Source organism: Nycticebus coucang, chromosome 5, assembly GCF_027406575.1.
Source record: "Nycticebus coucang isolate mNycCou1 chromosome 5, mNycCou1.pri, whole genome shotgun sequence".
NCBI classification, from domain to species: Eukaryota; Metazoa; Chordata; class Mammalia; order Primates; family Lorisidae; genus Nycticebus; species Nycticebus coucang.
In genome coordinates, this window is record NC_069784.1 from 51,202,302 (window position 1) to 51,224,735 (window position 22,434).

Below are 22,434 nucleotides of genomic sequence, written 5' to 3' on the forward strand. Positions count from 1 at the left end.
CAGGCAGGGCCCTGGAGAAAGGGCCTGAGACAGAAGGTGAAGGGTAAAGGAATATGCTCACTGATTCCAAAAAGAAATCTATTTGAAATGAAACTGACATACTCCACTTTCAGGGTGTTGTACCCAGATCTTGAAATCTCCCACAAAGACCACCAGGGAGCTGAGTCCGATACAAAAGCAAAAAAGCCGTTTTATTGCAAGTTCGAACTTGGCCTCCCGGGGTCTCCGCTACAACAGATCTGAGCCAGGAGCCCCGAGCTCTGGAGCAGGGGGTTTTTATGGTCCCGCGCGGCGGGTGGGCGCTTCTGGATTGGTTGGGGGGGGGGTTCCCTGATTGGTGGGCAGTTGTCTTATGATTCTGGGGAATTGCCTGGGCTTGCCTGAAAGGTGAAACTTACTGAGTGAAATGACAGAGGGTGGGGGGAGCGAAACTTTTAAGATGGCGCTGGTCTGGTTCTTTCAAGGGCTTTTGTATTTTTAATACAAATCTGGTGCTGAGGGTTGTGAAGAACTAGATAGGAGTAAAGTTTGATTGTCAGCCAGTTTGGATTTGCTTCCTCATTTGCTGGTTTAACCCTGTGTGTTGTATGCTCTCTGGTACCTCCTCCTCACTGGGTTTTTAGGTGTACCTGTTGACCGCCTGTGCCAGCACTCGGGCGTCTGTATCAGTGCTGGCAGCATGCACCACTGCCAGTGCCCCCTGGGCTACACTGGTAGCTACTGCGAGGAGCAGCTGGATGAGTGTGTGTCCAACCCTTGCCAGCATGGGGCCACCTGCAGTGACTTCATTGGTGGCTACAGATGTGAGGTGAGGACTCTGAGTGGGCAGAGGGCAGAGGCCTCCCAGGGGATTGTGCAGCTGTGCTGAGCACTAGGATGTTGGACTGAGCAGCTGTGTCTCGTGTTTGCAGTTGATAGATTTTTACCAGTCACCAGCATAGTGTTTACTGATCACTGTTTCTTTCAGCTTCCCTGTGCAGTAAATTAACATGCCCTGGTAAGATATTTTTATAGAGGTCTAGAGCCATCTCCTCCTCAGGCCTGCTTCCAGGATTCAGAGCCAAAAGTCACCTCCAGGGTGCATTTTGGAGGTCTACATAGCACAGCGACCCCTAGCACTTCCCTAAATAGCAACTGAGGTAGGAGAAGCTGCTTTGAGGTGTGTTCCTTAGGCCCATGTCACCTTTGTGTATAGTCATTGATTAGTCAACTACTAATTCTCTCTCTCAAAAAAAAATGTTGCTCACGTTGTTCCCCATAGCACCATGCTAAGGGTTGGTTACATGTGTATATTTGAGGAAGTACATGTCTTTAAAGGACATATCACTATCTCCTTAATGTCTGGGCCGATAATAGTTAGAGCAAGATATTAAAAACACCAGAGACATGGACTTGATGCCAGCTCCACCCATCAAGCAGCACTGAGGAAGGCTTTCCGAGAATTTCTGCCTCTGTGTGGTGGCAGAAATTAGATCAAAAGCCTACAGTGGCCAAACCAAATTCGTTTTACGTATCTGATTGTTTTAAAAACACCCCAGATAAGCAGGTTTTTAGCATTTAGAGCCTGCCTGCCTTGCATATCTTGCAGGACTGCAGCCAGCACCTTCTAGCCATAGGATAAGTCATAATGGGTAAACGCCAGAGCTATAAAGCCTCTAGGCCAGGGGTCCTCAAACTGCGGCCTGTGGGCCACATGAAGTGGTGTGATTGTGTTTGTTCCCGTTTTTGCTTTTTTACTTCAAAATAAGATATGTGCAGTGTGCATAGGAATTTGGTCATAGTTTTTTTTTTTTTTTAAACTATAGTCCAGTCCTCCAACGGTCTGAGGGACAGTGAATTGGACCCCTGTTTAAAAGGTTTGAGGATGCCTGCTCTAGGCTGATTTTCCTGTCCTAGAGTTTGCTTGCTCACCTCTCACCACTGCCCCGTGGAAGACCCCTCTTAGTTGTGAGGGATAGCCCCATGTGCAAACATATCAAGCAAAGAGTTGCCCAAATAAATCTACCTGACAGATTTATTTTCTTAATCAGCCCCCAGATCCTTCTAAGCCACTATACCAATTACATTCAGCCAGCACCCCAGTTTCTGTCTCCCCACACAACCCATCTCAGTCTGTTTCTCATTCATACATGCAATTTCCCAAACCTGGAGATGGATAAATGCTGTCTTCACTACTATCCACATGTGCTGCTTGGCTGAGGGCTGAGGACCTCATCCCGTCCCCCCACAGGAATATTCACAACCATTCACATGTACTGCTTGGCCGAGGGCTGGGGACCTCATCCCGTCCACAGGAATATTCACTACCATCCACATGTACTGCTTGGCCGAGGGCTGGGGACCTCATCCCGTCCACAGGAATATTCAGTACCATCCACATGTACTGCTTGGCCAAGGGCTGAGGACCTCATCCCGTCCACAGGAATATTCACTACCATCCACATGTACTGCTTGGCCGAGGGCTGGGGACCTCATCCCGTCCACAGGAATATTCAGTACCATCCACATGTACTGCTTGGCCAAGGGCTGAGGACCTCATCCCGTCCACAGGAATATTCACTACCATCCACATGTACTGCTTGGCCGAGGGCTGAGGACCTCATCCCGTCCACAGGAATATTCACTACCATCCACATGTACTGCTTGGCCGAGGGCTGAGGACCTCATCCCGTCCACAGGAATATTCACTACCATCCACATGTACCACTTGACCGAGGGCTGGGGACCTCATCTTGTCCACAGGAATATTCACTACCATCCACATGTACCGCTTGGCCGAGGGCTGGGGACCTCATCCCGTCCACAGGAATATTCACTACCATCCACATGTACTTCTTGTTTGAGGGCTGGGGACCTCATCCCGTCCACAGGAATATTCACTACCATCCACATGTACTTCTTGGCTGAGGGCTGAGGACCTCATCCCATCTACAGGAATATATATTTTAAAGATGGGGAAACCTGTACACAGGAGGAAGGAAAGTTTGCACAGGGATCTGAAATATCTTTGAGAATCTTCAGTCCTTGCCTTCCTTTCAGGTGGCCTTTTTAGCTGGAGGAGGAATGGGTGGGTGCCAGGGGCCTGCAGGCTGTCCCTGTGCAGGATGATTGGCGGAGTGATGATTCCAGAGAAACGTAGAAGTGGGGAGGAGGGAAGGGTCACAGTAATGTTCCAGATATCACTTGCTGTCATGGTCTTTTGCCAATAGTGGTGCAATATTCCTTATTCTTTTTGGTTCCTCCTGGCAGTGTGTCCCAGGATATCAGGGTGTCAACTGCGAGTACGAAGTAGATGAGTGCCAGAATCAGCCTTGCCAGAATGGAGGCACCTGTATCGACCTCGTGAACCATTTCAAGTGCTCCTGCCCACCAGGCACTCGGGGTATGAATTCAATCTCACCCAAGGTCCACACGGAGCATTCTGTAAACTATAAATGTATTCTTAGTGTTGAAGGGATTTTAAAAATTAAAGACAGTAAGATTTACTTCATTCCAAGCATATGGTTCTGCGTCCTGGTAATTCAAGACATTTTATTCTCTCATCTCTTGTTAGCTTCGAGGCTCCAGTTTATGTTCTTAGTTTTATCCAGTTTTTTGACTTCTTTTGTTCCAGGAAATATAGAATGTGAATCTAATATAATGTTACAATAAAATTAGGCGAATTCTCAAGACAAGGGAAAGCAAGTAACAGCCTCTTAATAAATAATTCATGCTCACCCACTTTTGTATTTTTCTAAAACTCTTGCCTCCACAGGTGGGAAAATGAATGAAATTTCTATTTCCTCTAACCATTTGTTAAGGATGGGAAGTAATGGTTTTGTTATTATTGACAATCTTTTTCTTTCATCATTTTAAATTTGCCACCTGTCTGCTTTCTTATGTCCATGCTCGTTAATGAGAAACCAGCTGCTGATCTCACTGACACTCCCCTCTTGTATGTGATAAGTTGCTTCTCTACTGATGCTTTTATGATTCCTTTATTGTCTTTGCCTTTTGACAGTTTGTGGTTTTTGTAGGTGTAGGTCTCTTTGAGTTTATCCTTTTCTTAGAATTCCTTGGATTATTATACCATGTGTGCTTATTTAGATATGTGGAACAGTGTTTTTTTTTCATCGTGACCTAAATGACCACACAAAACATTGAGGAACATGTAGTCTGATTAGCTGCGCAGGTGTGAGCAGGGGTGTTGTCCCTTGCTGGAAGGCACTGCTCAAAGGATTTTCATAATTTTGTATCTCTTCCTCTCTTCCTCAGGCCTCCTTTGTGAAGAGAATGTTGATGACTGTGCCGGGGGCCCCCATTGCCTTAATGGTGGTCGGTGTGTGGACAGGATTGGGGGCTACACTTGTCACTGCCTGCCTGGCTTTGCTGGGGAGCGGTGTGAGGGGGATATCAACGAGTGCCTCTCTAGCCCCTGCAGCTCCGAGGGCAGCCTGGACTGTGTGCAGCTCACCAACGACTACCTGTGTGTCTGCCGCAGCACCTTCACTGGTGAGGGCCGCTCCAGCCTCTTGCCACTCTGCCTGGGAAGAGGGTTTTAGTGAAGTTTTTCTTACATATAAAGAACAAGAGCAGTTTAATTAAGGGCCCAGTTTTTTCTTATTTCTCTACTTCATGGATATTGGACTCAATCTCTGCCATTATTTCTTCTGGGAGACTTTTTGTTAGGCATTGATTAATTGTGATATAGCAGGACTATTAAAAAACTGTTGGGAGTAGTAGAACAAAATGACATTTTTTGATTTTGGGAAATTCACAAAACCTTAAATTTACCATCTGAATCCTTTTTAAGCATATAATTCAGTGGCATTTAGTATACTGACATTATTTTTCTACTATCATCACCACCCACCCTCGGAACTCTTTTTATATGAGCAAAATAGCATTTTGTTTTCAGGGACCTTATGTCTAACTCTGGTCTCATCACTCTGCCTCCTTTGGATGTAATGACTTGAGTTAGTCGACAGTTCCTATCACTGGGATCTCTCCATTCCTGAGACCCAAGGAACCTTTAGATCTGCTAGGACATTTAAAGGGAGCAAGTCCAAGCTGCATGTCTAACCAGAGATGGTTCATGCGGGTATAACTGGAAAGCTGCAGTAATCTCAAACATGTCCTGCCCAGCTAAGGCCTATCCAGGCTCCTAGTCTTTTCTTGAGCTTCTTTCTCTTCATCTCAGGATATAAAGGTGCCCAAGCCCTGCCTTGGATTAGAGGCTTTATCACAGGCACTTATTAGTCACTTTTGGAGAAGAGCAATGTGGTGACTTTTAGGGACCAACTTGGGTTCTTGTATCTAGAAGTGACAAGATCATCAGATAGTCATATTAGAAATCTGTCTTGTATTTTCTGGGGTTTGTAGGTATATATTTTATATTGAGGATATGGTCAGGTGCCTTGGGAGTCTGCTAATAATTTGGCAGGATAAACTGCTACATCCTGAACCCATCTCTGGCCTTTTTCCTTCCAATTTTTAAGATACGCTACCTTTGAGAATCTTGAAATTTTATAAAGAGCAGAGGGGTGAAGGGAATTTTTGCAATATGGAAACTGTCTGGATGCATTAATATCAAAAGAGGAACATTCCCTTACGAACACGTTACCAGTTGAGGCAGTGTGGGACAGAAAGAGTAAGAACAGTCTATCTACAGTGGTTTGTTAATTGTCCCCTTCAACTTATGAAAGCTGAAGTGCCTTCAATAAGCTGAAGGTGGATTTACCATGTTTTCTTTTTCGATGGGATTTGAGTCAATTCTTGCATCTGTCCTGCCAAGGGAGAAGGTTTGGAGATGTGAGATGTTTGCCATGTGTCCTTACTGTGCAGGCAGAGCAGAGGCAGGCAGTTTTGTTGGAATTCAGTTTTCTTTGTGTGCTCAGATCCCCGTAGGCTTAGAGCTGAACTCGCATCCCCTTTGCTCCATTTGTGGCTGGTTCCCACCCCAGCAGGATGTTGTTCAGTGGCTTACGATTACTACTTCTGCCTTTTAAAGTCTCTTTTTATCTTCTGAGGTCGTCACTGTGAAACCTTCGTGGATGTGTGTCCCCAGATGCCTTGCTTGAATGGAGGAACGTGTGCTGTGGCCAGCAACGTGCCCGATGGCTTCATTTGCCGCTGTCCTCCAGTAAGTGCCATGTTGCAGACTTCAGTGGCCTTCTCTCTTCCATACAATCTGTGACAAAACGGGGATTAAACCTGGCTTTATTGCTTGATTTTAGCTTTTTCAGAAGAAAGGTTTTGAGTTTTCTCATAAAAGCTATTTAGATATGCCCAAGAAACAGCTTCCTAATCTGTGACTGTCAATCTTCAGAAGCACCCAGGGAAAGCCACAGGAAGTGGTGGTATGTTCCCTTGAAAATACGGCTGATATCTCTGGTTTCTTGGTCTCATGCTGAGGGCAGTCTCACTGCTCAGGATGGACCAGAGCTGGTAGAAGTACTCTCTGCTTATGTTCTTTTAGCAAGGACCATTTGGGAGTAAGTTGCCTCTTAACTAGAAGGAAACTTAATTTTAGCCCCTTTGGTGCTAAAATTTTGCAATTTCCAGAGGCTGAAATCTCCCTAAAACAGAGATCCCTGCGTGGGGGGGAGATAACCAAAAGGAAACTGATCTAGTAACCTCAGCTTGGGCTGAACAGAAAGTACAAAAATGAAGTAAGATGTGGAAGTCTTCTAGAAACCCCAAATTCTCCATATGACTTTTCCCCCTAGACATTACATGAGTGGTCTGACAATTGGAGAAGGTACCTTTACATACAATGCCACCTGCCTTTTATCCCACCGTGACTTGTGGATGTAATTTCTAGAAGTGAGCTCTTCAAATGTGAGAACTCCACATTCATCCCATGGAACCTTCAGCCCTAACCTGAAGGTTGACTTGAAAGAGGTCTTTCCTTAAACTTGGTCCAGGAGTTCCCATGGAGGGATCTGAGCTGAGTGCCCCTAGACTTTATCTCCCTAGTGGTTGGCAGAGAGGGGGTTGGGAGAGAAAATGAGACATGCCTTCGAGAGTCCGCCTGCCATCCTTATTTCTTCTCTGATTTTTACAGGGATTCTCTGGGGCAAGATGCCAGAGCAGCTGTGGACACGTGAAATGCAGGCGAGGGGAGCAGTGTGTACACACTTCCTCAGGACCACGCTGCTTCTGCCCTGACCCCCGGGACTGTGAATCTGGCTGTGCCAGTGGCCCCTGCCAACACGGGGGCAGCTGCTACCCTCAGCGCCAGCCTCCTTACTATTCCTGCCAGTGCCCACCACCATTCTGGGGCAGCCACTGTGAGCTCTACATGGCCCCCACCAGCACCCCTCCGGCCACCTGTCTGAGCCAGTATTGTGCCGACAAAGCCCGGGATGGTGTCTGTGATGAGGCCTGCAACAGCCATGCCTGCCAGTGGGATGGGGGTGACTGCTCCCTCACCATGGAAGACCCTTGGGCCAACTGCTCCTCCCCCCTTCCCTGCTGGGATTATATCAACAACCAGTGCGATGAGCTGTGCAACACAGCTGAGTGCCTGTTTGACAACTTTGAATGCCAGGGGAACAGCAAGACATGCAAGTAAGGGATGCAGGTTCTTCAGGAGCTGAGGGTGACTGTCACTAACACACCTTGGTTTCTGGTTCTTGCTCCTAACCACTCCAGTGCTTCACCCCAAGCTGCCTCTGCTTTTCAGATGGTGCCAGCCTTGTCCCATCGCACACTATCCTGTGCTCTCCCTTGCTGACAGAGGGCCAGGAATGCTCAGTGCTCACCCCCTCCCCCCGCCTATCTCTGCCTTCTCACCTGCTGCTCTCATGACCTGGGGGAAATAACTTTTGGAAGTGGTGTTACCCACTTTCAGGCAGCCACTCCCATAACCTGCCCGCAGGATGGATGGAAAGGTCTGTATCTCCCTCTCTTTACCCCATTCTATCTCCTAAGACTAGTAGTTTTCCCCATCTAGATTTATCAAAGAAGGAATAGCTAGGTTGCACCTCTTAACTCTGCTGGTCCTTATTGTTGCAATTGTAAGATGCTTTTGGTTTACATGGTAGCTTTCTTATGAATCATTCCATCTGATTTAACCCACTTAATTCTCAACAACCTGATGAGGTTGTTGATATAGTTAGTGACCTTTCATAGGTGACGAAACTGAGGCCCAGGAGGTTAAAGAACTTGCCAAAGCACAGATAGCTGCTTCTGACTCTTGTACTACATGGTGTGAATATCAAAGGGTGAAAGGTGAGGGCAGGAAGAGAGGAAAGTATACATGAAATAGTTTGTGCTTTCTTTATTAGGGGGTTCTAATTTTGCTCCCTAGTATTTGAAAGAAGCTGTGCAAGTTAGACCTGGTATCCTGTATGGACATTCTATAGTTGGGGATCAGTTCTGAAAAGTAATGAAATAGGCCAAATTGACATGATTCTCTATACAGCAGCTCTTGCTCGTTCAGGGCTATTTGTCCAGTTTCTGGAGCCTTTTAGAGGCCCCTTTCACTTCCTATAGCCCATTGCCACCTGTTGTTTTAGATATGCAGCTTTGTTTAAAAATCTGACTTAAGGTGAGCTGCCTGGGGGCCCCTGCGCTGCCAACATAGTGAGCGCAGTGTTATTCCCCACTCAGGGAGCACTCGACAGGGATGAGGGTGCAGATGATGTGTGCTGTGTGATGTCAGGGATGGGAGAGGCAAAGAAGACGTCACAGAGCATGTGGGTCCTGACAGGGACCACAGAACATGGCTAGGAAAATCCTAGTAATTCCACATGAAAAACCAAATAGAGCTCCAGTCTAGTCTGAGTCCCTCTCCCTGTCTTCTCTATCCTCTGTCTCCTTCTGCCTAGGTATGACAAATACTGTGCAGACCACTTCAAAGACAACCATTGTGACCAGGGGTGCAACAGTGAGGAGTGTGGCTGGGACGGGCTGGACTGTGCTGCTGACTGGCCTGAGAACCTGGCAGAGGGGACCCTGGTCATTGTGGTGCTGATGCCACCTGAGCAACTGCTCCAGGACGCTCGCAGCTTCTTGCGGGCACTGGGCACCCTGCTGCACACAAATCTCCGCATCAAGCGGGACTCCCAGGGGGAGCTCATGGTGTACCCCTATTATGGTGAGAAGTCAGCTGCCATGAAGAAGCACAGGATGACACGCAGGTCCCTTCCTGGGGAGCACGAACAGGAGGTGGCGGGGTAGGTTTTTGTTTTCTGAACTTCTTAAAAGTTAATTTTCATAAAGCTGAGCACTTTGATACACGGCAGAAGCCATAACTCGACCCATAAAAGTGCAAACCTCAGGCAGACAGAATGGCCCACCACTTAATACACACCCATTATCCTAGTACTTAACTTTCAGAGTGAAGCCTTGCCTTGATTTTGGGGTCCTGAAAGGTGAGCTGGCGCACGCTTCTCACAGCATGCCCCACTTTAGCAGAGTTGCCTCAGATTCTCGAATTAGTAACTTTCCTTTTGTGTTAGTCATTGTCTTATTATCAAGGCCTTTATTCATCAGTCTCTCTGATTATGCTAATAAACTTAGTTGCTCTGTGATTCACATTCTGCTATTTGTTGGTATATCCCCAAATTTTCAGCCCTCTAGCTAACTGAGATACAGATGCAGAGACAAAACAGAATAAGGACCAGAAGTGTGCAGGGATATGTTTTAGGTAGCACTGAGTACCACTGAGTCAGTAGGAAAGGGCAGAAGAAGACCCCCAAAACCTTTAGGTGAGAAGCATTAGGTATCCGCTGGACCAGTCTTCTTGCTTGGTCATGTGCCCCCTCCATCAGCAGGCTTAGCTCCGCCAGACAAGGAAGGGGAGATGTCTCCTACATGGGAATTAGTGTTTAGCACATGAAGGAACAGTATCCTGATTTCTGTGCCCTTTCCGAGGGCAGTGTCCCAGGAGGGAAGTCTGATGCTTCAAGGGAGGATTGAAGGCTGTTCATGTCACCCTGTGACTCACTGCTGTGCCTGCACCCTTCTGTAATCCCCGTTTTCCTTCCCCCTTCCTTTGGCATCCCACAGCTCTGAGGTCTTTCTGGAAATTGACAACCGCCAATGTATTCAAGACTCAGACCAATGCTTCAAGAACACAGATGCTGCAGCAGCTCTGCTGGCTTCTCACGCCATCCAGGGGACCCTGTCATACCCTCTTGTGTCTGTTGTCAGTGAGTGATACTGATGTGGTGGGGAAGGGTAGGGGAAGGCAGCACTGGGTGACGCTTTGCAGCACGTAGCCCCCTCTTTCTCAGGGTGAGTGCCCTCTAAATGGATAGGATATTGGTATTGAGAGGTGGATGTTTTACTCAGCACTCTCCTGGTCTCTCTTGACTTTCAGGTAAATCCCAGATTCCAAAACGCACTCAGCTCCTTTACCTACTTGCCGTTGCTGTTGTCATTATCCTATTTATTATTCTGCTGGGGGTGATCATGGCAAAACGCAAGCGTAAGCATGGCTCTCTCTGGCTGCCTGAGGGCTTCACCCTTCGCCGAGATGCGAGCAACCACAAACGTCGTGAGCCAGTGGGACAGGATGCTGTGGGACTGAAGTAAGAGGTGCTCCCAACAAGCCACTGTGCACGGGAATGAAGTAGGGATGCATGGAACCGTGTAGCTCATTGAAGCATTATAAATTCTGACCTCTGGACACTGAAGGGATCATGCTGACCATGGTTCTCAATGCTTCGCGAGCGACTATGAAATCTCAGTCAGAGGCGTGGTCTGGGCTCACCTGTTCTGCACGTGTTGACACAGTGATGCACAGCTTCTGTGCTGAGGCACATTTTCCTCATAAGCTCTTGCTCAGTGGGAAGGGAAAGGAGGAATACTCAGAGAATGGCACATAACATCCTCTCTGGGCCAAGGCCTCCAAAAGTTATTACAGCTGTGGGAATGTGTCATGGTAGAAAAAGTATTGAGAAAATCATTATACTTAATTTAGTTTATGACATCACTTTTGCTCTCGTTTTCCCCCTTTATAATCATATCAGAAATCTCTCAGTGCAAGTTTCAGAGGCTAACCTGATTGGTTCTGGAACAAGTGAACATTGGGTTGATGACGAAGGGCCCCAGCCAAAGAAAGTCAAGGTAAGCTGGTCATGGTGGAACTACCATTGTCTGCCATTATCTGGTTGCATTTCAGATCTCTGTTTTTTAGTTCTAGCATGCCCTGAATGGGAGGAAAAGGCCTTTATTGTGCTCAGGCGAGCTATCTCAGGTTCTCATGAACAGCAGGAATTGTTAGGCTATTGTTGACCTTGGGTTACCTATGATTCTCAAGGACTCTTTAAAAATATTCAAATAAGCTCTTCCACTAGTATCGTGCTGATTGGTGGTAGTCCACCAATGCTATGTGTAAACGGGAATTCCTTGATGTCTAGATTGCTCTCTTATCCTCTATGGGCACTTCCCTTTTTCTAAGAGAAGATGAGATTAAATAGTGAGAGAGCCAGTGACAATTGACATTGGAGGCTCCACATCCGGAGCCCTCAGAACTGAGACCATATGGAAGTGCGTGGTTGACTTGGCTGAGGCTGAGGCTGCGGTGAAAAGGAATCCATCCCGTCCAGAGCTGGTAGAGCCCCTGGCAAAGAACATTGCTTTAGTTATAGTCAGAACTGGGTTCAGGTTTGAAGCTCTGCTGTTGAGGAGCTGAGAAATTATTTCACCATTTTGTATTTATTATCCTAAAATGGGGATGATAATAACTCTTTCCCCTGTGAGTTGTTATGAGGATGAAATATTGTAGTTGGTGTAATGTGCCTTACCTATTTCCTATAACACACTAAATATTCAGTAAAGGGTAGCTACTTTAAATTACTGCAATTATTATCACTCAGCAGTCTTTTCTGAGTGCTTGCTGTGCACTGGGCCCTGTGTTAAGGGCAGGGTGGCTGCCTTGAAGAAGGCTTAGCCCCTCTTCTTGAGAAGCTTGCAGTCTGGCAGTAGAGACTGCAGTGTAGTGTGACATGGCCAGTTAAGTAGAGGAAAGCAGAATGTGCGTTTTAGGGCCAACAGGAGTGAAGTCCAGTTTCTATTTGGAGGGTAGGTAGAAGTTACTTTATCTGCTGAGAATTGGAGGAGACCATTTCAGGCAAAGGGAACAACATGGACAAAGGCCCAGAAGCAAGAATATGGTGCTTGGGGATCTAGAAGTAGCATTTTAAAGCTAAAGTTTGGGATGGGGAAGCAGGCAGCTGAAGTGGTAGTCATCCGTGTTAGAGCATGAAGAGAGAAAACCGGGTGGGGAATAGGGGAAGGTGGGGAGAGGCTGGAACAGTCTTTGCCAGCAGTTTCTGGAGGTGGGCAGATTGAGAGGGAGTGTGTTTTCTCCTTTCAGGCTGAAGATGAGGCCTTGTTGTCAGAAGAAGATGACCATGTCGATCGACGCCCGTGGACACAGCAGCACCTGGAAGCTGCAGACATCCGAAGGACGCCATCGTTGGCCCTGACTCCTCCTCAGGCAGAGCAGGATGTGGATGTGCTGGACGTAAATGTCCGGGGCCCTGGTCAGTGCCAGGGAACCTTCTCTTCTTCTGTAGGCTGGGCTTGCCCTTGGTTCTGCATCACTGGCCTGTGTTTGCCCCACCTGGCCTTATGTCCCTGTGCAATTTCACAGATTCTAAATCTTGAGGAAATGAATGCTGAAAGAATACAGACAAGCATAAATTATGAACTCAGAAGGGAGGGGAGGATTTCACGTTGCTTTATATACTGTGTTTTAGACTACATAGGCTGATGAAATGGGTTAGATTTTAGTAGGATAGAAAAATAATATTCCAAAGCAGAGGATAGAGAATAGTTTGCCTGATCCTTTATGCATATATTAATAGTTCTATTAATATTAGATATTCTTAAATGTCCAATTTAAATGAACATAAAACTTAAACAGAAAAGCTTAGCTTAAAGTAGAACCCCCAGCTCCAAAAGAGTCTTACTTGCTCTTTACTCTTTATAGAAATTACATTATCGGAGGAAAAGTAGATGGAAATGTAAAACTAATTGCCAGTTACCACAGGAAATACAGGAAGTCTTTGCCCCTAAGAAAAATTTTACACAAATAGACCTATCCCAACAATAGGTTTAGCGCCTTCTCCCCTTGAATACCTTTTGGAATTTTCCTTCCCGCAGATGGGTGCACGCCATTGATGTTGGCTTCTCTCCGAGGAGGCAGCTCAGATGTGAGTGATGAAGATGAAGACGCCGAGGACTCCTCTGCCAACATCATCACAGACTTGGTCTACCAAGGCGCCAGCCTCCAGGCCCAGACAGACCGGACCGGAGAGATGGCCCTTCACCTGGCAGCCCGCTACTCCCGGGCTGATGCTGCCAAGCGCCTTCTGGATGCAGGTGCGGATGCCAACGCTCAGGACAACATGGGCCGTTGCCCTCTCCACGCTGCGGTGGCTGCTGACGCCCAGGGTGTCTTCCAGGTACAGAATGTAACAAGAGCTGTTTTAAAAAACAAGAATTCTCTAGGACTTCATAGTGTTTCATCTTTTTGAAGGCACAAATATGTCATAGACTATATTAAATTATTTGCGATGTTAGGACAGGTGTTAGTCATGTTTCCTAAATGGGAAAGCAGGAAAATGGAGGCAGGAAACTGACCTGGGTTTGTACAGTCATTGTGATAGAGCCAACAGCAGATCATACCAGCTTTCTGGTAACTAATCAACGATATTATGCTGTGCCAAGACACCACCTGAGGCACAGATCAGATGAGGATGACATCTGTCCTGAAGCCTCTCACAAGTGTCATGTCACCAGCTCCCTGTAGATTTGCCTAACTGTATGGAGTTGGAGCTGCTCATTGGCAATTTTCTTTTTTTTTACTTATTATGCTCACATAATAGTTTCATATTAAAGAGTACATGCTATGTTTTGATACAGGCATACAATATGAATTAATCAAACCTGGATATTTGGGACATGGACCACCTTAGGCATTTATCATTTCTTTGTGTTAGGAACATTCTACTCTTCTAGTTATTTTTAAATATGCCCTAACATACCATTGATTATAGTCATTCTGTTGTATTCTCAAATATTGTTCATTCTAACCAACTTTATCTGCACTTTATTACTCTTCCCACCTCCTCTCTCAACCATCCTTCTTCAGTCTGTCTCCATGAGATCGATTGTTTTTAATATTGAGCTCCCATGTATGAGTAAGGACACATGAGATGTGCCTTTCTGTGCTTGGCTTATTTCACTTACTATAATGGTCTCCAGTTCCAGCCGTGTTTTTGTATATAGCAGAATTTCATTTCTTTTTGTGACTATATAACATTTTTTTTGTGTATATATGCCACAATTTCTTTATCCATTCATCCACTGATGGACACTTAGGTTGATTCCAAATCTTGGCTATTGTAAGTAGTGCTGCAGTGAACTTTGAGTGCAGGCATCTTTGATATACTGAGTTCCCCTCCCTGGGTTATATCCCCAGCAGTGGGATTGCTATGGTAGTTTTCTTGACATGAGGTGATAGCATATTTTCTGATGCTCTTTTATTTTAATTCATGAGGAAATAGGAATGACATATATTGTACATTGTGACTGAAGTTGTGATATTTTCCCACCTCCTTTTTTCCTTAGAAAATAAAAAGGTCTATCACTTTGCATGGCCCATTGTGCCTTGAGCATCCATTTGTTGATTTATTTATTAATTCGACAAATATTTATTGATTGGCCATGATAGAATCTTGGGCACAAAGATAACTAGACTTTCTCTGCCCTCCAGGAACTTTAAGAATATAGCCTTAACTCTGAGTTTCATTGCTTTTCTTCATCCAAGTGACTCCTTTTCTGTACTTTCTCCTTACCTAGATTCTGATTCGCAACCGAGTAACTGATCTAGATGCCAGAATGAACGATGGCACTACACCCCTCATCTTGGCTGCCCGCCTGGCCGTGGAAGGAATGGTGGCAGAACTGATCAACTGCCAGGCAGACGTTAATGCAGTGGATGACCACGGTAAGGATGAGAGGCAGGAGTTTGGACTCTTACTCAAAAAACATACCTCTGGGGAGGAGAATCGTGACATGACCCTTAAAGAACTGTCTTAGATCCAAATCCATTTAGAGATTCACTCATTCTTTCATTTATGCATTCATCTGTTCTTCCTTCAACATGTTGACCTCAAGAGAACTGAACTATAGGAGGTCCCTAATTTAGATGAGAATAGAAGCCAGGCATGGGGGTGGGCACCTGTATTCTCAGCTGCTTGGGAGGCTGAGGCAGGAGAATCTCTTGAATCCAGCAGTTCTAGTCCAGCCTGGGCAAGTCACATAGCAAGACTCTGCCTCTTCAAAAAACAAAAGAATTAGTAAAAGATGAGAAAGGAATTTTTGGTTGTTTTTGGACCTTAAAGCAAATCTATGAAAGTTTTGCCTGTGTAGTTTCCTAGGCATACTGCCCTTGGTAAGAGGATTTGTAAGAGCTGTCTTCACTAAGAGAGTTATGGGAGATCCTGAGTATACGTTCCGGCATGTAATAAATAGGTTATTGCTTTCAGTACGTAAAGGGATAGATGACACCATGTGGAGGATGTGGATACCTCATGCAAGTGATCCTTTTACCTAAAAGTCTTCTGTAGACTGGGCAGGCTGAACTGAAGTATTTCTAGAACAGAGGAATGAAGGATATTAGGCTTTTCTAGTTGGCTCCCACAGAGAACTGGCTTTCTGCTGATGTCTACAGAGTTTAGGGGTTTCCTTGCACAAGGCATACAAGCTATGGTGTATACTAAGAGCAGGACATGTCTGCTTATAAAAATGCTTTTGCTTTTGTTCTGCAGGAAAGTCTGCTCTTCATTGGGCAGCTGCTGTCAATAATGTGGAGGCAACTCTTCTGCTGTTGAAAAATGGGGCCAACCGAGACATGCAGGACAACAAGGTACAGTCCGCGAGCCCCAAGCTGGAGAAGGCCCCTAGCTGTGCCCCTGCTACAGGGCTCTTCCCAGTCTCCTTAGAGCTTCTCTTGTGGCTTGTACAGTGGAGATGGAAGCGGGTTGGGCACAAACTGGGAGAGCTTGATGAAGGGCTGGGCTTGCCTGCGGGATGTCTGGGGGTGTCTGGGCTGAGTCCGCTGCCCACTTAGTGCTCACCTGGCATCCAGCTGGCCTGGAGATGGGTTCGTGTAGCTTTTCTGCCTTTTCTCTGCCCAGTGTTCCCTTTTCTCCAGTTTTCTCTCCTGTTCATGTTTACTCCCTTTTCTCTTGTTTTCTTTCACTTTCTTCCTGTTGTTTGTTTTTTTCCCCTTCTGTCCTCAGATTCCATAAAGTTTTCCTTTTTGTCTTTATCTCTCTGAGTTTGTCGTGCTTCTTTCTCTGATTTACTTCTTCTTTTCCGTAATTTCATTTCCTTCTTGTATATATTTAGTCTCATCTTGGTTTTACTCTTCTCCTTGTTTTTCCCAGTTCTGTACATGATTAGTTTCTTTTCCTCTCCTCTTTCTTACTTCTACCTCCTTTTCCTATTGAAACCTTATTTTGATAAGCTTGATATTTATTCTTCTAAGTGAGTTTCTGGTTCAGGACATGCTTTATTTTATGAATTCCTAGCAGAGGTGATGTTGTCTTCAAGGGGCAAACTTGGTTTTGGGGGAGGGCTCTTTTTATGTATACATCACAGAAATATACAGAGTACATAGGTAGATATGTAGCCTAATCTGTGGTATGGATATCTCATGGGGGACACAATGCAGAACAAAATGTCTAAGGGGATCATGATGAAAAGGTGGTGATATACTGCTGTATTCTTGAGAGTATCATTAAAATGTGTTCTGTGGCTTGCCTTTTCTGTAGGAAGAGACACCCCTGTTTCTTGCTGCCCGGGAGGGGAGCTATGAAGCAGCTAAGATCCTGTTAGACCATTTTGCCAATCGAGACATCACCGACCACATGGACCGCCTTCCCCGGGATGTGGCTCGGGACCGCATGCACCATGACATCGTGCGCCTCCTGGATGAGTACAACGTGACACCGAGCCCTCCAGGCACGGTGCTGACCTCCGCCCTCTCGCCCGTCATCTGTGGGCCCAACAGGTCTTTCCTCAGTCTGAAGCACACCCCAGTGGGCAAGAAGCCTAGACGGCCCAACACCAAAAGCACCATGCCCACTAGCCTCCCTAACCTCGCCAAGGAAGCCAAGGAGGCCAAGGGCAATAGGAGGAAGAAGTCTCTGAACGAGAAGGTCCAGCTCTCCGAGAGCTCTGTGACGTTATCCCCTGTCGACTCCCTCGAGTCTCCTCACACATACGTTTCTGATGCGACATCTTCTCCAATGATTACATCCCCTGGAATCTTGCAGGCCTCACCCAACCCTATGCTGGCTGCTGCCGCCCCTGCTGCCCCCATCCACGCACAGCATGCACTGTCTTTCTCTAACCTTCATGAAATGCAGCCTCTGGCTCATGGGGCTGGCACAGTGCTTCCCTCAGTGAGCCAGTTGCTGTCCCACCACCATATCGTTCCCCCAGGCAATGGAAGTGCTGGGAGCTTGGGTAGGCATCATCCAGTTGCAGTCCCGGCAGACTGGATGAACCGCGTAGAGGTAAATGAGACCCAGTACAATGAGATGTTTGGGATGGTCCTGGCTCCAGCTGAGGGCACCCACGCTGGCATGGCTCCCCAGAGCAGGCCGTCTGAAGGGAAGCATGTGGCTGTCCCCCGGGAACCCCTGCCCCCTATTGTGACTTTCCAGCTCATCCCCAAAGGCAGTATCACCCAACCAGCCGGGGCTCCCCAGCCTCAGGCCAACTGCCCTGCAGCTGTCGCGGGCCCCCTGCCCACCATGTACCAGATCCCAGAAATGGCCCGTTTGCCCAGTGTGGCTTTCCCCACTGCCATGATGCCCCAGCAGGACGAGCAGGTAGCTCAGACCATCCTCCCAGCCTATCACCCTTTCCCGGCCTCTGTGGGCAAGTACCCCACACCCCCTTCACAGCACAGTTATACTTCCTCAAATGCTGCTGAGCGAACGCCCAGTCACAGCGGTCACCTCCAGGGTGAACATCCCTACCTGACCCCATCCCCAGAGTCCCCTGACCAGTGGTCAAGTTCATCTCCCCACTCTGCTTCTGACTGGTCAGATGTGACCACCAGCCCTACTCCTGGGGGTGCTGGAGGAGGTCAGCGAGGCCCTGGGACACACATGTCTGAGCCACCACACAGCAGCATGCAGGTGTATGCGTGAAGGCGCCTCCAGCACAGGGACACGGCCTGTGGTGAGTGCTGCTGAGGAGCAATGAAGGTCATCCGGGAGAGCAATGAAGAAATCTCGGGAACCAGCTTCTGGAGGCAAGAGAGAGAAGATGTTCATATTTTTCAGATAATTCCAGAGGGGACATGGCTCCTTCTTCTAATCTCTTCCTCATCAAGCCACGTTCATAGAAGTGCAAGATGAAACGTTTACTCTTTTGTATTTGGAGAACAAGATGGATGCTTGTTGTAGCTCAGATATTCTTGCATCTTGGACTACATATTAAGCCATGGGGGCTTCTGCCGTATTGATGAGAAGGTGCTGTACTAGAGTCCTGCTGGGAATTTTGCCCTGGAATTCTCTTAGTTGCCTTACCTTCTCATCCTTGGAAATTGCTTCATCTTCATTTGGTGCTGCATTCTCGCACCTCTCTTGTGATTGTAGCCCTACCAGCTGTTACAGGGCAAGACCTCTGTGCTTTGAATCATTCCTGCCCTGGAAAGCAACTTAAGCAACTTCAGCCCCCTTTTCCCCTCCTGTTTTCCCAGCCTCCCTCGGAGTCTCACAAAGTTTACTTTGGTTATGGTTCTCAGCATAAACCTTTCAAGTATGTTTCTTTGGAAAATGGAAATATTATATTGTGTTCTTCATATATCATTCCTGGAGAGAGATGGGGAGCAAAATATTTTTGTCCAAACTAGTTTTGGGGGCAGAAGATCCCTTCAAGAAGCTGTACCTTAATTTCTGTTGTCTGCCTGCAGGTCTTCATATAAACTTTGCCCGGAAGGATGTGAGTCAATCGTTTTTTCCCATTGTGGGCCTACAGATTTTGTCCTTGGTAGCCTAGTCACTATGACCCTCTTCTTTTTTAAACCAGAAAAAGGGTTGGAATTTTGGAATGACCAAGATACAAGCTCACTTGTACAGGGAGTAGTTGCCCACCCACAGGTCCCTCCACTTACTGCCAAGTACACCACTGACTGCTGGTGAAACATGCTTATCCCAGATCTTAGAGCCCTCGCCCTGTTTCATTCACTCATCCAGCAGATGAAAGTACTCTTAGCTTTTGAGCTTTTCTTTCCATCTCCACAGAAGACAATGTCTCAGATGATACACCTTTGCTGTTTAGGACTGCACTTTCCTTAGCCCGAGAGACCCAGGGACAGTCATCTTCCTTTCCTTAGTAATCACAGTCTGTGCCTCTGATTCTCTTTTGGATCACAGGCATGTTCACCAGTCTTCCCTCCACACCGTGTGGTCTGAGTTGCAGGTGCACCTGGTAGGTTCTCACTGAAGAACCTACTTCAGGTTTTCTTTGTGAAAGTTCAGGAAATGGGAAGCTATGCTACACAGCTTGTGTCCAAGACAGTCCTGTAAGGTGGGAAAAGAAAGAACAGTAGAAGAAGTAGGCTTTGCTATTTTTTGCTACCATTTTTTTACTCTGAAATTCCCTTTGACAACTAACTTAAAAACTTACCAGGAACATTGTCCTTTCCTAGAGTCATCTTCTAAATGACGAATGGGCAACTGAAGCTTGCTCATCACCGCCATCCTCATGCTCAGACTGATTGTGCCTCACTGGAGCCTGCTCTCTGTATTTTTGTCTTGGCAGCTGGCTTCTCTGTCTTTCAAGGGCTGAGCATTTTAGTCAACTATAAAAATAGGAGAAAGTTTTCTTTCTGTACTTCCTGGATCTGTTAGTAATTGGTCCCATGGCTACCTTGTCACTTCTGTCCAGTGCTGTGATGCCCATGACACCAGGAAAGCTGGTTCCTTTGTGTCTGCTCTTTTCTGTGGATGACATTCTCATTCCGGCTGTGGCTGAGGAGTGTACAGCAGTGCTGCCCGTGTATCTGACCAGTCTTTTTGAGGCCCCATGTGGGAACCCTGAGTTCTGTTGGCACAGCCTCTACAAGTGCTTTTTTCAGTCCCATCTGGGTTCATCAAACCAGCAAAAACAATTAGTTCTACCATGATATAAGCAGATTACATTTGTTCATTCCATTTTATTCCCTTATGTGGCAATATTCTGCCAGCCTCTTTCACAGTGTGCAAACATTTTATTATTCTGGATGGTGGCTCTCTACCTTTGGACACATTTATTATTTCAGTTGGGGAGAACCTATCTGCACGGACCTCTCTGGACCACAACACATCTGCCCCCTCTGCCTTCCTGCTCCAGCCCCACTTCCTGAAAGTATCAACCTCCGACCAGCTGCCTGGATCATATTTTATATCTGCCTTCCTCCCCAAGCACAGTTTAGGATTAACTTGCTTCTTTTTCTTGGAACACTTTAATTTGGATCCTTTGGGTTTGGGGGAAGGCGATGTGAAAGCTGTCATTATAATGGCAGGCTACAGTGATGAACAGGACAGTGCTGCTTTTCAAACATTGACCAATCTCTTAAATTTTAATAACTTGTGAGTTGTATAGTGTCTAATAAAAGGGAAGGTAAGATGAATGATCATTTTCTCATTTGGATTCTAAATTAGAGCCTCAGTTTTTGTGGGACACATCTTTTATGCCATGTAAAATCTCCCCCTACTTTTGGTTAATTTTTATTTTTATAAATACTTCCTTTCTTTGACTTCTCTTCTGCCTGCCTTTGAGGATAGGGGTTTTTTTTTTGTTTATGTTTTATGTTTCGTTTTCAGTATCATTTTCTGATTTATGGGATGATAGGGGAGGGAGAGGCTTGAGGGAAAGAAAACTGAGAACTATTAAGATTTTAGTGTAAGCAGTCAGCTGTGATGCTCAAGTCCATTATATTGTCTATTATTAAATTTGCCAGTTTGTAATTCTCACATAGAAAAGAACCAAAGGTGTAATATTTTGTTGGCAGGTGGTTTGAGGATTTTGGCCTTAACCAGTAAATACATTGAACGTATGATGACTATTTGAGAGACACAGTTATATGCCCTAAGGCCCCCGTTAATGATTGGTACTATGATGACTTCCTTGTGTACATTTCTCTTAAAAGTGGTATTTTATCTGTTTGTATGAGAAACCCAATAACCATTAAAATGACTGCATATTCCTGACTATATATAGTAAGGAAAATGTACACTTTTGTTTTTACTTTGCAAAGTTTCATTCTAAAAGTAGTTAAAATGAAATTTATATGAAAGCATTTTTATCACAAAATAAAAAAGGTTACATGTCAAGCTCAGTGGTGTCACAATGTTTTTATTTCTCATCCTGCATCCCTGGCCTTGTAAGTAATCACTTCATGATGTCATAATTCGCTAAGACAGAAATAATTTCCTTTTCATTCTTGTTCCACAAGGCCCAGCATTAAGCTTTTTTTCTTCCTTTAATCAGATCATAAATAAATGCTTTTGAGGAGTAAGCATTAAAGAGGAAGCATCATGAGGCTGGGCACACCTCATAGCTAGTGACACTCACCACAGCTAGAGACAGGCAGTTGCTTAGGACAAAGCTCCTTGCAGCGGAAATGCAGAGTATTTGCTATAGCGAGAATTGAAAATTATAATAGGCAGTAAGGTTTATGATGCTGCTACCTAAACCATTGGTTGTAACATTCCCCCAATTTTGTATAGAACTTGATATGTAGGATTATAAAATCATTTTGCATGCAAATTCTATAACCAAGTTCACATTTTCACATTTACACATTTACTCATTAAAATGAATCAGTGAGACACAGAGATCTGGTGTTGGTGAAAACATATGGCATTAGCAGTCTTAACCTTAGTGTCTTATTTCCATATTGCATTATTTTCCAGAAACTTCTGGATCATACATGCATGATTATAAATGGGAACAGTATTTTTAAAAACTATTTGACTTGAAATCTTAGGATATGCTTCTGTTAAGCAGGTAATGGAGCTTTACACAAGACCCGCACAAATATGTTTTAACACAGGAACATTTCTTTGTCACTCTCAGAGTTTGTGAATTTTGTATAAAATATATTTGAGTCTCCCTGTTGGTTTTGTAATGGTGAAAGAAGAAAATTAATTTAAGAGTTAAGAAATTACTGCCCCTGCAGACCAAGACTTCAAGAGCTAGAAGTGCCTCCCCTGTAGAGCAAAGGGAAGTGAAACTTGCTCCATGAAAACCTGCTTCAGTAGATCTGGGCTGCTGGCTGCTGGGTCTCTAACCACATCCTACCCCTGCGATCATAAAAGCCTTAAAACCTAGTCCTTGATGGCGCAGGAAGGATTCAGGGCTTTCCCAGCCATGAAAGCCAAGGAGGGAGCAGGGCTGAGGCCATGCGCTGCCCCAGGACACAGA

The 22,434-nt window shown here is 45.8% G+C and overlaps 1 protein-coding gene across 2 annotated transcripts in view; it reads left to right on the plus strand.

Annotated features, from left to right (window-relative positions):
• The window catches only part of NOTCH2 (notch receptor 2), a 155,013-nt gene extending 133,667 nt beyond the window's left edge, over positions 1-21,346 (plus strand). The window contains exons 21-34 of one of the 2 annotated variants that reach the window (XM_053590948.1): positions 624-808; positions 3,250-3,382; positions 4,255-4,491; positions 6,009-6,121; positions 7,046-7,551; positions 8,814-9,161; positions 9,997-10,139; positions 10,310-10,520; positions 10,962-11,058; positions 12,311-12,479; positions 13,102-13,403; positions 14,803-14,950; positions 15,774-15,871; positions 16,782-21,346. In XM_053590948.1, coding sequence (XP_053446923.1) covers positions 624-808; positions 3,250-3,382; positions 4,255-4,491; positions 6,009-6,121; positions 7,046-7,551; positions 8,814-9,161; positions 9,997-10,139; positions 10,310-10,520; positions 10,962-11,058; positions 12,311-12,479; positions 13,102-13,403; positions 14,803-14,950; positions 15,774-15,871; positions 16,782-18,170 — 4,079 coding nt within the window. In that variant the 3' untranslated portion in view covers positions 18,171-21,346. Of the gene's footprint in view, positions 1-113; positions 809-3,249; positions 3,383-4,254; positions 4,492-6,008; positions 6,122-7,045; positions 7,552-8,813; positions 9,162-9,996; positions 10,140-10,309; positions 10,521-10,961; positions 11,059-12,310; positions 12,480-13,101; positions 13,404-14,802; positions 14,951-15,773; positions 15,872-16,781 lie in introns of those variants that run through there. The other variant, XM_053590949.1, reaches the window with a different exon arrangement.
• The last annotated feature ends 1,088 nt before the right edge of the window (positions 21,347-22,434 follow it).